At 40.4% G+C, this 17,127-nt stretch overlaps 1 protein-coding gene across 2 annotated transcripts in view; it reads right to left on the bottom strand.

Moving 5' to 3' along the window:
- The window catches only part of usp33 (ubiquitin specific peptidase 33), a 31,091-nt gene extending 18,665 nt beyond the window's left edge, over positions 1 to 12,426 (bottom strand). For both annotated transcript variants that reach the window (XM_030752075.1, XM_030752076.1), the window contains exons 1-4: positions 12,259 to 12,426; positions 1,728 to 1,826; positions 1,520 to 1,573; positions 1,352 to 1,414 (exon numbers count right to left, since the gene is read on the bottom strand). In XM_030752075.1, the coding sequence (XP_030607935.1) occupies positions 1,352 to 1,414; positions 1,520 to 1,573; positions 1,728 to 1,811 (201 nt within the window). In that variant the 5' untranslated portion in view covers positions 1,812 to 1,826; positions 12,259 to 12,426. The remainder of the gene's footprint in view (positions 1 to 1,351; positions 1,415 to 1,519; positions 1,574 to 1,727; positions 1,827 to 12,258) is intronic.
- Positions 12,427 to 17,127: the final 4,701 nt, after the last annotated feature.

The raw sequence follows: 17,127 nt of genomic DNA, 5'->3' as shown, positions 1-17,127 counted from the left end.
AACTTCAAAGCTACTGTTGTTGTCTCATTTCTAAGCTGTTTATCTGCTCACTAACACACAAAATAAGGGAGATTACAAATTAAAAGCCAAAGTGGTATTGAAGTGCCAGAAACGTCCACACGTACCAAAGGATGTTAACACCCATTTTTGACCTACAAATTAATTAAGAAAAGGCATGCCTGAAAATTGTACGCATAGTGCATACATGACTACAGCTGCCGGCACCACTGAATAGATGTGTTAATGTGATATAAACAATCCCAAAACATATTTTTTATTTTCTTTTTTTTTCCTTCTCTGCTTTTTGTAATTATTTTTCTTCCCTTTAACTGCATATACTTTGACTTCATGCAATAAAAATTTACAGAAGTGGAGGTCCATATTCACTCATATGTACTCCCTGTGGTCTACAGATTGACTAAGAGGGGTCGCCATTCCCATTTATTACTCCGTCAAATATGATCCAGCAGTAGTCTCCATCACTGCGTAGTCAAAAGATTAAATTGTTTCTCTCCCTTCAGGGCTTCTGGAGCGCTAATTAAGCACGGTCCCCATCCTTACAAGATTTAGATGGCTTTTTCTGGGAAGGAAAAGCACATGCACGCACACACATGCAAACACACACACACACACACACACGGCTGGCGAGCAGCGAAGACAGATGTCCCAGATAGGAGATGCATATTAAATTTATGAGTGATATCATTTAAAAATTGGCCAGCTAATATTAAATTTCTCCACCCGCACCCTCTGTATCCAATATCCCTCTTAGATCTCACAGCCTTTGAGATACAGGGCTGAGCACTGATACAGTAACAGGCATAGCAAATTACATGTTTGCCCTTATATCCTTTAGTCCTCCTGTCCCCACATGGCCCTAGCGTGCTGGAGGAAAAAGCCTTAGTCAACAATGAGAACACCAGAGGGTGGATGAGCAGCAGAGGGGTAGCTACTGTAGCCATGGAACCGACAGTAATAGTGAGTCTCCCGCACTTCCCAGAGGAATGGGAGATTAATAATGGATGATCCACCACTGAAACTGAACTGGATTTGTGGAGATGTGGGGGCACACAGAGTTGGCTTGATGGTTTTTAAGAACACGTGCACTTCAAAAGCTGAAAGATACACGCGCCGCCTCTTTGATCACAAAGAGAAAACATTAAAAATAAAAGCGGCGCTGGAGGTAGTTTTATTGCAAAGCATGGCTCCTGGGACCTGATATTCCTGGACTGCCATCTGTGCCTACCCCTGCTTCTCTTTTGGTTACACGTAATTTCGATTGAGTCCAGACTTCGCCCTTTCAGCCCATGATATAGTGGAAACACCCTGGAAAGACTTTGAGATGTCTCACCTGCGAGTGGACAGTGCTGTGGTCAGTGTGAGATTCTCCACAGCCCACGTATGAACATCCATTCTAGAGAGAAAATTAAACACAGGATGCAGAGAAATTAAACACAGTGTAAGAGGTACTATTTCACTAAGCCAGAGCAATATTTTCCACTGGAAAATGCCATCTTACCTCCAAACATGCCCACAAATTTGGTCCACCAACTTTACAATCTTGGCACTGGCCCTAGAAAATTAAGACACTCAGGTCAGAGTTGTTTCTTTTAAGTACCAAAACATTTTTTTTTTTTAAATAGGCTTTTTAATATAGTCTTTGCTATGCTTGATAGCATTTTTAATGCAACAGAGGGTGGACGGGGTCTTGAGGAAAGGTCACTCACATGAGATTTCTGAATAAGTTCTTCCTTGGTGATCTCACCCACACAGTCCAGGTGGGGGCAGTCACAGCTGGACGCAGGCGGCATCGCTCACCCGCTGGTCTGAGGATGTGGAAAAAGGAAGAAGAGACAACAACATTCAGCACATAACTTGGATTATGAGTTGGTGACTTGCTGAGTTTGGATTTAAAAAAAAACAAAGCAGGCCTTCTTGTCTTAAAAGAATGCTTCTCAACCCTCCATCTGATAGCCAACAGTGTAACAGAGGATATATTTAAAAGAACAATGCTGATGACAAGCAAGACAGTCAGGCTTCGGTAACCCGACTCATCGCCTTGCAAGATACATTTTTTCCGTGCCTGCATGACTGGCAAATTCCCTTCATTATCAACCACTAACATGTCAAGCAGTGGCTCATGAAACAGCTGTCTATAGCTCGTGTGGTACCAGTAGTGTCACCATAAATGACTTTAATGATGACAAGGCAGACTGTTTAAATGTATGAACAAGTTAAGACCGAGCATCAACGCCCAGGGCTGAAAAATAAAGTGGAAAGTAATGCAGCTCCTCTAGTCTAGCACAGATATTGTAAAAGATGGCCGGCAGTAAAATGGACGGGTACGGGTACTTGTCCAATGCATTTCTACTCTGAGCCACATTCACATGTACTTATGGTGCTTTTATTCTATGCTTTTAAGGGCTTTTTCCTGATAATCACACAGTTACTCACACTGTGATGAATCTATTGGGTGGGGGGGTTAATTTGCCCAAGGACACTGACATGTGAACAACCAACCTTCCTCCCTCCTGAGCCACAGCTGCCTCAATGCAATAGTGCTGTCTTCTGAATGACCAGCAGGGGGCTGGCTAGCAAAAGACTTGAATGATAAAAACAATAAAAAAAAATAAAACAGCCATTGGTTCCCTTTCTCTGTGACCACTTTCCTGGTTACTTCAAAGGCTCGCTAGTTTCAGGTCATATCGAATAAAACATTACATTATTGTAAATTGTGGGTATGCCAAGAGCCAGAAAGAACAATAATCTAAGCTCTAACTGCCAACAGCCTGTTGATGATAAGTCATTAGCCAATAAGTGTGCAGTGCCCCCCCCCCCCCCAGTTTCACAGTCGGATCTACCGCTGGTTTGTCACATTTCAAAACAGCATGATAGAGAGGATGAAAGCGCTCAGCTCTAGGCTTCACAAACCAGTGGCTGACGTCTCGGTGGTTATGTCCACCTTTATACTGTCTAAGAAGCGGCACAGACTCCCATGTTAAAACAATCTTTACTGTGTGGTACAGACTGTCCAGCTTTTGTTCAGTTGCGGTAAGCGAAACACTTATACTTTATATGGATGTCATTTAGTAGATGTGCATTTATGCTACACCTGCCCATACACCTTATGCTAATCAGGCATGCTTGAGTTAACTGATAACTTAGCACTCCACCCTCTCATCCCTAATATGCTAACTTCCAGCTCTAGAAAACTAATATGGTGACAGTGAAAGCAGAGTCCAAAACCAATGGCTAATGTCAAGGCAGCTATGTCCATCTTTTATATACAGTGTATGGTTAGTGCAAGTCTGCAAACAGGGGCCACATGACAGCAACTAAAATGTACGCTCAGAGATAAACTTTGTACAAATGAATAAAAAAGGGTCGCGTGTATTCACTAACAGCTACACTGAGATGCATGACACTTCTGTCTGATTGGGGAAAAATGAGTGCCTTCACGTGCCTGCCAATAGCCTACATGTACGCTGCAAATCTGGATACCATAGATTCAGAAACCTGTAGATCAGCACCTGCCCTGGCTTGAGAAATACAAATGTACAAGGTGTGCAACAACGGACCAACAGACCTTACCAAGTTTTTAAATGAGCTACATATGCATTGCTTCTTTGACACCAGTGATCCGGGGCACAGTCTTTACAATCACACTCCATCTCCATTAGTGGTGGTGGTCAAATGGAAAAGCTGAATTTTCTAATGTGCCTCAGCTGATTGAGATTTAGAGATGGGGGGATTAAAGAGAGGGGGGGGGGGGGGGGGGTGCGCTAATTAGCTGTGGCTAGAAGCCCATTTCCTGCTCTGCCTGCTGGATGTATACACCATTAAGCCTCCTAACATTTGAGACTTTGCAAATACAGTTTTCATTCAATCTTATTGATAATTCAAGGATTTCCCTGCATCTGAAAAAAAAATGCATCCACAATCTGAGGTAACACAGCCTCTTTGCCTCAACTATATGCAAACCAATAGTGCTTACATGGCCTATTGTGAGCCAGGGGTAAAACCCTGTAACTGCACATTTTATTCTAATCTTACTTGACTATTTTTTGGTGCTCTTAATTTTATTTAAGTACTATTCGTGTACTTGCATGCGATATTATATTTATTACAAGTGACTTTAATTATTGCTATTGGTTGTTCAACATTACTACACTCTTTTAGCTTATTATCAGCTTATCACTCATTCACAGATAAATCTGTATCCCATCTGCAACCATAACAGGTTGAAATGATTGATTATTCAACAGAAGCAATTCAAATTTCCATAATACACTCAACATTTTGCCAGCAGCGCATCATGCTGATGATGTCTGCCAATAAAGGACAAAAACCCCTCCAAACCTTATCAAACACATTCTGGCATGTGCTGAAAGACAATGAGTGCATTATAATTTTAGACTGAATAAATACAAGCGATGAGACACCTTTGTACTTCCTCTTTTCAGTCTGAAAAGAGGAAGCTCGACAAGACACAAAGCCTGTGCAGCGGGTAGCAGAGAAACCTGGAACTTTCCATTATCAGGCTTCTCGTCAAGGACACAGTCGAATCCCCTGCCCTGAAGAAAAAAAAAAAAAAAAATGCTCACGCACCGACTCAGATGGCCTTTACGGGAGAAAGGGAAGCGCTGGTAAAAATGACGGGACACTCGTGACTTGGGGTCTGTCTACCCGCAGTGCTGTGTTTGAAGAAGTGTTTCATCAAAAAACAAACAGCTGAGTCTGAGTGTTCACAGGAATCATATTTCTCGTAAGTCACACATTACACAATTGAAGACTGGGAAACAGCTCTAAGATATCAACATGTTATATTTTATATAAAAAGGAAAAAAATAGAAAAGGTTGCAAATTAACAGGTGAAGGTCAAGCAAAAAAAAAATTCAAGGAATGCCTATATTTCTATGTCTGTGTAGATTCTCAGTCATCCAGGTCATAGTAGTCTCTGGAGCTTGAAAAAGGCGACTGGACTTCTTTTTGTTTCTTGAAGACGTTTCACCTCTCATCCGAAAGGCTTCTTCAGTTCTCAACCAAATGGTGGAGAGACCCAGGTATTTAAACCCCTGTGGGCGTAGTCCCCTGGAGGTGGTTATGACCCTCTATTGATCATGTGCGTGAACACATGTGCCCAGGTGTGAAGAGGGCGTGGGTCATATTTAATCAGTGGTTTCAGTTGAAACCAATTTAGGACTCCGCTCCATTGTTTCCTGTGGCCTATTGAGGTCACTGGAACAAAGGTGTGAATGGGGGGGTCCTCACCAAACCAGAAGAAAATGTGCTAGCCAAAGGACTCAACTTTGCCATAGCCCCACAACAGCTTCCTATAGTAGACCTCATCACAGCAACAGAAACCGCTATAAGAAATAACAAACTTTCTCATCCTGTAGCAGAACAGATCAGGATGAAAGTTTCAGCCACTCTCTCCAGTGCAAGACTTCCTCCATCCAACCTCACCATTCAGGAGAAGAAGGCCATCACAGCCCTAAGCAAGGATCAAAACATCACCATACTGCCAGCCGACAAGGGGAGGTGCACGGTTGTGCTGAATTCATCGGATTACCACAACAAAATTACTACACTCCTCAGTGACAACAATACTTATGAGGTCTTGAGACGTGATCCCACAAGCAACTACAAGAAAAAAGTTGTTTGCTGCCTGCAACAACTTGAAAAGGAAAAAGCCATTGACCGCCCCACTTACTACCGCCTGTACCCTGGAGAAGCCACTCCATGCATTTATGGACTCCCAAAGATCCACAAAGAAGGAGTCCCACTTCGACCCATCATCAGCAGTATAAACTCGGTCACCTACAACATTTCCAAACACCTCGCCACCATCTTATCACCGCTTGTTGGCATCACACCCCACCACATTGAAAACTCTACAGATTTTACTAACAAGGTCCAGAATCTTGTACTGGATCCAGATGAAACCATGGTGTCCTTTGATGTGGTTTCACTTTTCACTTGCATACCCACAACTGAGGCAGTGGAGACCGTCAGAAGACGACTACAGGAAGACGATTCCTTACTGAACAGAACCAGCTTCACCCCAGATCAGATTTGTGCACTTTTAGATCTCTGCCTTACCACAACATATTTTAAATACAATGATGGATTCTACAGACAGAAGCATGGATGTGCCATGGGCTCCCCAGTGTCTCCCATTGTAGCCAACCTTTACATGGAGGAAGTGGAAAGTAAAGCTCTTGGTTCTTTCAAAGGGATGGCACCTAGCCACTGGTACAGATATGTAGATGACACCTGGGTCAAAATCAAAACCCATGAAGTAGAAGCCTTCACTCGTCACATCAACTCAGTGGATAAATACATACGTTTTACCAGGGAGGACACCAGAGATAACAAGTTACCATTCCTGGACTGTGCGGTGCTTATCGAGGAAGATGGAAGCCTCAACATTGAAGTTTACCGGAAGCCCACACACACAGACCAGTATCTCCTCTTTGACTCCCACCACCCTCTGGAACACAAACTTGGGGTGATCAGGACCCTACAACACCGTGCGGAAAGTGTTCCCTCTAAGGCAGAAGGGAAGCATAAGGAACACACACACATTAAGAAAGCCCTCAAAACATGCGGTTACCCCAACTGGGCCTTCATCAAATCAGCTAAGATGCACAGGAATGAAGGCCAAACACAAACTACAGAGAATAGGAAGGACAAGAGGAACAACATTGTCATCCCATATGTGTCGGGCTTGTCAGAGAAACTCAGAAGAATTTTCTCCAAGCATGACATCTCAGTATACTTCAAACCAAGTCACACCCTAAGACAAAAACTGGTTCATCCCAAGGACAAACCCGCCAAACACAAGATCAGCGATGTAGTGTATGCTGTTCAGTGCAGTGAAGAGTGCTCGGACCTCTACATTGGTGAAACCAAACAGCCTCTTCACAAACGAATGGCACAACATAGAAGAGCCACCTCGACAGGACAAGATTCAGCAGTACATCTGCATCTGAAGGAAAAAGGGCACTCTTTTGAGGATGCCAATGTTCACATTTTGGACAGGGAAAACAGATGGTTTGAAAGAGGAGTGAAAGAAGCCATCTATGTCCACTGTGAACAACCATCATTGAACAGAGGAGGTGGATTACGTCACCAACTTTCCCCCGCTTACAGTGCTGTCCTGAGCTCCCTTCCCAGACGTCTCAACCCCCATTCACACCTTTGTTCCAGTGACCTCAATAGGCCACAGGAAACAATGGAGCGGAGTCCTAAATTGGTTTCAACTGAAACCACTGATTAAATATGACCCACGCCCTCTTCACACCTGGGCACATGTGTTCACGCACATGATCAATAGAGGGTCATAACCACCTCCAGGGGACTACGCCCACAGGGGTTTAAATACCTGGGTCTCTCCACCATTTGGTTGAGAACTGAAGAAGCCTTTCGGATGAGAGGTGAAACGTCTTCAAGAAACAAAAAGAAGTCCTATATTTCTATCTGTGAACAATAGTCTTTATATCGCCTGAAATAATGTAAATGGCAATTTTTGACTGTACTGTCAGATGAAACCACTTTTGAGCATGACTTTTTGCTTTGTAATAATTCAGGGCTTTCGAATTGTTTTGGAGTAGCAGGGGGCATGCCAAAGTAGCAGGCGCCTTATGATCGAGACCGAAGCCATGACGGGAGCAGACGATATGAATAGTCACATGGCAGTCGTGAATCAATCAAATGGCTCGGATTGAAAGAACGTAAATACTGCTACGTGCGTCCACATGGCGCTGGAAATGGAGAGAGCGGATGGCGCAAAAATTTTTTTTTTAGAAAAATTAAAACGTAGACGGCGCAGAGTGGTGGGGTAGGCGGAAAATGCGCCTGCCGCCGGCATAATTTGAAAGCCCTGATTAATAAGCTCCATCACCTTATCAGGCATTATCACACAATCCAACAAATAGACTTCCTGCCTTTGATTTAAATGCAGTGCTTTACATGATGCAAAGTTTCTCTCTATTACACATTACAAAAATTCTAATTCACTGATAAAGCATTTAAATCAGCTGTGTATTCCAGGAGCCACAAAAGCCGTTCATATTTCACTCTTTATCTATACAGTCCAATATGAAGAACAACAACCATTGACTATAATAACTTTAATGCTTTTTTTTTTTTTTTTTTTTTTTAACCTGAAAATGCCCCTTCAGTCCTCAAAATTGTTTCTGCCCCCACCAGTCATAAAATAATTTGACCACAAGGCTGCAAAAGGCAGTCCTCTACTTTATGATGTTTTGTCTTTTAACGTGTTCCAAGTATTTTATCTTTTTTATTATTGTTATTTGTCCTGTTTTATTACACTGATTTCTGTCTTATCAGTCATCTCTGAAGCACTTTGAACTCCACTAGCCTGCAGGTGCCATACAAATAAACAGTGACTGATTGATGACAGCAGATTCAATCAGCAGCTTTAAACCACACTAATAACGGTACAAATGACTCATCCAATGTGTTACAGCATACACAATGTCTTTAAACCTAAGATGTACAAGAGCAAATGCATGCGTAAAAAACACAGAAATACACACAGGATATAGCTCCATCTGTTTCAGTACAAAGAGGAAGATGTAGAGTACCAGTCAAAAGTTTGGATACACTCACCCATTCATATGAATGAAGGTGAAAACAACAAACATGCTTCACCACTTAAGGCAAAAACACCGTCGAGCACAACCAGGCTATGAAGGAGGAGATGCTAGCAGCTGGAGATGTGCGACCCAAATGTAAACAAATGACTCTACCAAGTGTTGCTGGAGTACTCACTCACTCAAATCTGTATGATGGGAAGTGTAAACGGTGGATGGAAGTTACTGGTGTGGTTACATGTTGGAAAAGCAGGACTCTAAGCTGCTGGTTAAAGAGCTCAACCCAAGATACAAGATCACTTCACTTCTCCAGGGAATAAACTGCTTAAATTTGACTTATGCTGCATAATGCTATGTCACTATAATGGCATTATAATGCTGATGGCACCTTGTTTCAGTAGATTCAAACTCTGATTTAGGAAGTGTGTCGTCAGTGGCAGTAACTCATTAGAAAAGGAGGATGGAAAATGTTTCATTTACTTACATTTATAAATGATGCTGCCTGCGAGCATCAATAAAATGTTGCTCAGTATCTTTTTTTTTTTTCCCCCCATATCGTTAAAAATATTACTGCGAATTTTCTTGGAATACTGTGATATCATTTTGAGGTTAAATCACCCACTCCTAGTTTCCACTGATTGATTCATCTGTGAAGAAAACTTGCTAAAACAGACCCTTACTAATGACTTGTTTATTTCTTGCAGTCAGCATTTTCACATTAAGATACCAGTGAAAATCCTTAACTGAAAAAACATTTTAAATATGAAGAAAAGCCAGCTGTTCACCTGCAACAGCACAACTAAACTGCAGCATCTTTAAATACGGCAGATTTCTTCTAAACATTGCCGTAAGCTGATAGCAGCCATCCCATCGCTTTCAAGCAACAATACACGGAGCCTACAGAGCTGAGTCTAAAGAAGGGCAATTATTTACTCAACTACGTTAGTTTTACAGCTTTAGTTACTGTATTTTTTCTAATATATATATATATATATATATATATATATATATATATATATATATATATATATATATATATTAATTATGCTACATTCTTATAGCATAAACTAGCAGTATATAATTACTTTTTTTATGGGCTACTAAAAATATGCAAAAGGACAGTTAAAGTCTGTGTCTACTGGCCTGAGAGGTCCATGAGGAAAAAGCACTGTCGAGGGGCAATACAGATTCTCTACTGGGGGAATTTGTTCTATATTCATGCAACCACAGCTTATGAACACCACTGAATGAAGCCCTGATGTAAAGTTAAAAATTTTAATTTCTCCTAATCTCCTGCCAAGTCTGTTTTACACAGACAAGAAAACTAATCTATCACCAAAAATATAAAATTTCACTTTGATCTGGCCACAAACCAAGTGTTTTCTACCTCTCCCATCCCAAACACACTGAGTAAGCTATAATATTTAAATGGATGAAGTTTAACATTGCAGAGCTCTAATGTGCAGCAGTCACAGAGATTAACTGCAGCACTGAGTGACAAAATAAATAGTATCTCACTGATTCACAAGACTAATGATTACTCTCGGCTTATTTGCAGAAAAGTTGCCTGATTCCATTTAATTTTTAAATCCTTTTTTCAAGAATTCATCTGACTGAAGTGGGCTGCACTTGATGGCAGAGGAAGAGTCAAGTGAGCACACACAGAGCCTGAAGCAGAAAGCCTGGGTTAACACAGAAAGGTGATAAGCATCATTGTGATACCCTCTATCTCTAAAAGGGGTTTTTCATTGTAAAGCCCGCAGATAAGAACAAATGTACAAGGAAAAATAATTTTTTAAATACACACAGGACGTAGTTCCATCTCACTAGTTAGTGTTTGTGCTTAATGACATGAAAGCCAGTTTTATGTTTGGTTCCAAGTGCTGCTTGTACTAATATTGCTCTTCAATACAGAGAAAGAGAGATGCACATGTACATGTATTCTCATTACAGGCTGGGCCGGATGATCCAATGGACATTCTGGGCATGAACATAATGGCTGACAATGCTTAGGGGAAGATCCAGGCAGCACGTACATTTTTTTTTCTCTAGAATCTCAGGTCGTCTTGTTTTATTACCAAAAATATACAGCAAAATATAACAAAATACTCACTGACTAAACTAGCTGCAGAAAGGCTGCAAGTCTGTTAGAGCAACAAAAGAGAGAAATTTTGAGTTCAGGTAAGTAATTTAAGGAAATCAAAGTTTGTTTCTGTCAAAGTGTGATGCTCAAAACTAGAAACACGGATATATCCATCATATTAGCAGTGAGAAAACAATGCAAGTCCATTTAATATCTGATACTTTAAGGACTTTATGGCTGGAGCTGTGATTGTTACTTTTCATTTTCCTGTGAGGTACAGTGCTCTCCATAATGATTAAGAACCATTTTCTGTGTATTAATGTGTGATTATTCTTGTTATCTTTGTCCAGCTGATTAAAAATGCATGTTAAGCTTCAGTAAATGAACCCCAACTTAAAAAAAATACTATTAAACAATATTTTAATCACATGTTTAAAATGCATGAGAAACCCTGCATTTGTGTCCATGTTTGTAACATGATGATTTGGGCAAGACAACAGGTCGACTGGGAGATAAGGAAAGTTCATGTTCAGTCATGTGCAAGTCAATAAGCTCGTTTCCTCTCATTAAAACTATCTCTAAGTCTAAGTTAATAATCAATGACGCCTTTGAAATTGATTTAATTTCATACTAATAGTAAAGCTCTGCAAACTGAAAGAGGACGAGACTGAATTTATCTTACCAGGCTAACTTTGCGAGAATCCCTGCATAAGCTTAAGTGACATGTAGTACTCACCACGAAAATCTGATTAGCCGCTAGTTTCACTGGCAAGCCTCAGGTGATTACGTAAGGCTGGTAATAGGAAGAGTATCTATGCTAACAAACCTTTCTCCACACCGTTTCACTGCCTCCGCCAGCGACGTGACAATACTACAGGATATTAAACTGTGCACAAAGGGCTGGTGCGGTCAGGGTGGGGCGTTAACCCGAACCTCGCACCACTGATGATAGCAGCGATGAGGGTTGTTGGTTCCCTGCTATCGTCGGGGAAATTAAAATGATTACCAGCAACACAATAAACACCGGAAGGCGGAAAAATAACAGCAGTAAAATCTAACAGCTCAGTTTAGCAACAGATATATACACAAGAGGATAGCATTCCCCATAATGTTCAAAACCTGCGTTACAGAGGGGTGTGTTTTAAATAATAACCAACTGTTTCTGTTAAGGGTTTCACCTAAACGGGCGGTTTAGTCTCATGTAGATAAAGACAGTCAATGCTACAGATGCGTGTGGCTTTGGCCTTGTCCAAACTGAGCTGTCAAAACCATTCGTGGCGCTGACAGCGTCACAGGCTGACTAGCATTATTTCGCTGTTAGCATGCTAATGTCCATCCTAAAAAGCATTTTCTCTGCCATGCTAAACCACAGGAGCATAGAAGAACATCAAACCGTGAACATATCATCTTCCTCAGACAGTGTTTAGGTGGCACTGTCCGCTATTGATAGCCATCTCGCACACAGCTTTCTAGCTATCGTTAGCCTCCTGCGATCGGGGACGGTCCCAGAGTGTCTACAGCGCAGTCAGCGGCGACGTCAGGTTCCAGCCTTACCTGCTCGGTATCAACAGACGCCTCTTCTCAGCTAGATCCGATTGTACCTGCGGTCTGCGACATCGATTTAATGCGTACTCAGAGACACATTTCAGATCTCAGTCCTTTCTTCACGTTAACGATAACCGTCCCTGTCGCTCAGCGTGGTTGCTAACGTTACATCTGTCCCCGCCCCTTTTCCGGTTTAAAAAAAAAACATAGGAGCCGTCCCCATCCTGCTGCACGTTTGATTTTTAATCCTAAACAGTCTATAATTAGTCTCTGAACAGCATTATAGCCTAATTGTATACCATTCAATTAGTCAGTCATATATAAGCAAAAATTAATTATCTTAATTAATTATCTTAATTGTCTAATGATCCGTTCATGATTAATAGTGAGGCGCAGATGCGATGAAATAGTGATTTCACTGTTGGGGAAAACATTGACTGCATCTTTAAAGTGATTACAGTTCACTTACATGAAGGATAAATGGGGTAGCAATGAAGGGAAAAAAAAAAAAAAAAGAGTGACTTAGTGATAATCAGAGACAACATACCCTGCAGTAAACCCATCCCAAGCGCCATCTAGCGTGTTTTCATAGTGAGGAAATACCCTCTGCAGAGATTCAGCCTCCCCAGAGTAACCAGCAGATGAGTTCCACTATCAGATCATGCTCCAGTGGCACCATCTAATGTCCAAAAATGTTCTTATAAACGGATTATAGACATTAATGGGCGGTTATGTTGCAGTGTTTTGTTCATACAGTTGGTTTGCTAAGTATTTCATTTGTGTTGCTGTCCAGTTCCTTTTGGCTGAGTAAATTCTTTATATATATATATATATATATATATATATATATATATATATATATATATATATATATATATATATATATATATATATATATATATATATATATATATATGTATATATATTAGGGGTGGGACTTTAACGCGTTAATTTCGATTAATTAATTACGGGGAAATTAACGCATTAAAAATTTTAACGCATTTTAATCGCACTTTGCACCGTGGAACGTTTCTCAGTGCACAAGTTCCAGGCATATATATATATATATATATATATATATATATATATATATATATATATATATTCAATGCAAAGAACGTACCCAAAAGGTGTAGGCTGAAGCTTAAGCTTATTACACCACCCTTTTTTTACACTGCATATTACATTTTTCTAAAAAGGTTTCGCTAAAAAAACCCAATAAAGAATAAATAAACCAACACTCCCTGCTTGGCTGTGCCTTCTGGCCAGGTTAGGAGACAGCTGGAGAAACTACACGGCGGCTTTCCCTGATGGCATCAGCCCCAAAGTTCTTACCACCTGTGCCGGCCAGCTGCTTGTGATCCTGAATCTGAAACAGGAGTGTGGCAGTGCTGTGGAAGACATCCTTTCTACTTCCTGTGCCAAAGAAGTTGATACCAACATCAACCAGTTGCCCTCATGTCACATGTGATGAGGGTACTGGACAGACTAGTCTTGGCCCACTTACTCTACTTGAGCACTCAAAGCACTTCATACACCATGCCTCATTTACCCAAGCACTTTTTTTCTACATCTAAGTAATTTCTGTCTAACATCCACACATTCACACTCCAATGAACACATCGGAGAGCAACTCGGGGTTCAGTATCTTACCTGAGGATACTTTGGCATGCAGAATGGAGCAACCAGGAATCAAACTACTGACCTCCCAATTAGTAAATGACCTGCTCTACCTGCTGAGTTATAGCCACCCCAAATGTTATGTATTGTCAGCTAACACAACCACCACTGCATGGGTTATTAACTACCTGACAGACAGGTGTGAGCCTATTTTAAGATTTTGGCTAAAGTGCTTGCAACTCGGCTTGAGACTGTTCTTCCTCAAATTATTTCACAGGAACAGAATGGATTCATCAAAGGCCGCCAATTGTTCTTTAACATTCGTACACTGTTAAACACAATTTTTTCAGCTCATTGCCCCATGTCTCCCGAGGTGATTATTTCTCTTGACGCAGATAATGGGACTACCTCTTTGCCATTCTCAGTAGGTTTGGTTTTGGAGAAGGGTTTGTGTCCTTGATCAAACTACTTTATACATCCCCTCAGGCCTGTGTCATCACTAATTCTGTTCAATCTGATTATCTCCCACTGGGTTGTGGTACTAGACAGGGGTGTCCTCTTTCTCCCCTCCAGTTTGCCTTAGCTATAGAGCCTCTTTCTGTTGCGCTGAGATCCCTCTCCTCTTTTCATGGAATAACCCGCTTTGGTGTTGAGCTTAAGTTATCCTTGTATGCAGATGACCTTCTTTTATATGTTTCGGATCCTTTTTGTGGTCTTCCTCCAATTTTATTGATTCTGGAAAAATTTGGATCTTTCTCGGGCTATAAAATTAATCTACTTAAAAGTGAATGCTACTCAATAAATTCGTTAGCTCTAGAACTCAGGCAGTCTGACATTCCTTTTAAACTCAGGCCCTCAGGGTTTAGATACTTAGGAATTAATATTACACATACTTTGCCTTCGTTGTTTTAAAAAAAATTCGCTCCCCTGGTCTCACAAATTGCATCATATCTCCAGAGGGGGAACTCTCTCTCTCTGTCATTAATTGCCAGGATTAATGTTATCAAAATGAATGTGCTACCCAGATTTCTCTTTTTATATCAATGTATCCCTCTATTTTTGCCTAAGCAGTTTTTTAAGTCTTTGGCCCAGATGATCTCTTCTTTTTTGTGGAGTGGAAACTGCACAGACTGAGAATCTCTCTGTTGCAGCAGATCACCACTAACAGTGGTCTTTCCCTACCCAATTTTTTAATGTATTACTGGTCTTCACATATTCATAAATTGACTTATTGGCTAAATTCACCTAATCTGATCTGGTGTAAACTTGAAATTCAATCAGTTTCTTCTTCTTTCTCGCCTGCCTCGATTATCTATTCAAATTTTATTCAAATATCAAATTATCTTCTGTTTCTTCAAATCCCATAGTGTTCTCTACACTTAAAATGTGGTCACAGTTTAGGTCCCATTTTAAATTTGTGTCTCCCTCTAACTGAACTGTTAAGAAATCATCTATTTCCCCCTGCTGCTACTAATGCCACTTATAGAATTTGGCACGAGAGAGGCATTAAAACCATGACAGACCTTTACAAAGATGCTTTTTTCTTAGTTTTTCAGAGTTGTGCCCAAAATTTAACCTGCCTCCTTCTTCAGTTTTTTCTCTATTTCCTAATTAGACATTGTATCTCATCACTGTTTCCAAATTTTCCAACTTTCCCTGCTGATCCACCATGAACCAGAAGGTCTTGGGCCTAACCAGAAATCACCCCTCTCTAATATATATGGAAAACTTATGGCAATTGAGTCTGACTCATCTGGTAAAATCAGAACTGCTTGGGATTGTGAATTAGGTGTTGAACTGTCTGAGGTATGGTGGGACAAGGTGATTCTCAGCATACGTTTTTAGGTACACCATGTGCTAGGTTACAGCTTGTACAGTTTAAAGTAATAAATAGAGTCAATTTTTCAAAAATGTAGCTTATCTAAAATCTTCTCTTCAATTTTAGACGAGTGTGACAGATGCCAGACTTCACCCTGCAACTTAAGCCAAATGTTTTTCTTTTGCCCAAACTTGCTCAAATTCTGAAGTAATTTCTTTTCTGTACTCTCAAAGGTTTTTGGAATCCAGATCCAAAGTGATCCACTAATTACCATTTTTGGAGTTCCAGTGACCACGCTGAACCTATCTCCCCACCAAAATGAGATTTTGGCTTTCTCTTCTCTTCTCGCTAGAAGCTGTATCTGACTTTCCTGGAAATCCTCCATACCTCCATCTACATTACAATGGTTTACACTGTAAGAACATATCTGAGGATAGAAAAAAATTGCATTAACAGTGAAGGGTCGTTCAGCAAAATTTACTCGTAAGTGGACACCCTTTGTGGAGTATCTAAAATCTCTACCTTCTCAATGTGTATAATAATGTAATTGACCCACCATGTCACTAAGTTAAAAGGATAGGTAAAATAATTTTATCACTTTAGCCCCCCCCACCCCAACCCTTTTTAAAATTTATTTTATTTTATTTTATTATTTTTTATTTATTTATTTTATTTCTGTTTTTCTGTTCTTGTGTTTGTATGGTGTTTTATATGTTTTAAAAAAAGAGTTGGAGAAGTTATGTAAGCTATGCAAAATCCATATAATGTGAACAGCTTTGTATAATCTCTTGATAAACAAAAAAAAAAGACAGGCGTGAGCCTGGGCAGTGTTCTGTCTGATGTAAGCCCTCCACAGGAGTGGATAATAAAGGATAATAAAGTATCGCACATCTCATTTTAATAATCATACTTAATATTAATTCATTTATGTCCTTTTTTTAAACATTTAGAAGTATGATAGCATCAATATATTGGACAAAGCATGTTGAATATGGAGCTGCCAGGCAGGAGGAAAACAGGAAGACCACAGAAGAGTAAGCTGGGGACAGGGTGAGGTGGAGGCAGATGATCCATTGTGGTGAACCCAAAAGAAGCAGCAGAAGAAGAAGAATTGCATTACCAACTTCTTCCATTTGTTTGCACTACTTTGAATCATGATCTGGATGTGGTGAAACTTTGTCCAGAATGGCTTAGAATTCTCAAAATTTTGTAAAAATTAACATCACACAATCTTTTATTCATGTTTGACTCTTTATTTTCTTCTTAAATATAAATATGTAGGGGTTCTCTTACATATAGAAAGCATGATATCTTTCAATGCTGTCTCTAAACTAAAAGATAAAGTCTCAAATAGACCCATTTACTGTTTGTAAACAATGATGACGTAGGTAGCGATGCCCGAGCATTTTGGAAACGGAAGTAGGGCGGAGTTCAATAGC

This window comes from Archocentrus centrarchus, chromosome 17, assembly GCF_007364275.1.
Source record: "Archocentrus centrarchus isolate MPI-CPG fArcCen1 chromosome 17, fArcCen1, whole genome shotgun sequence".
NCBI classification, from domain to species: domain Eukaryota; kingdom Metazoa; phylum Chordata; class Actinopteri; order Cichliformes; family Cichlidae; genus Archocentrus; species Archocentrus centrarchus.
The sequence above is the reverse complement of the archived record's forward strand: the minus strand, read 5'-3'. Positions and strand labels throughout refer to the sequence as shown.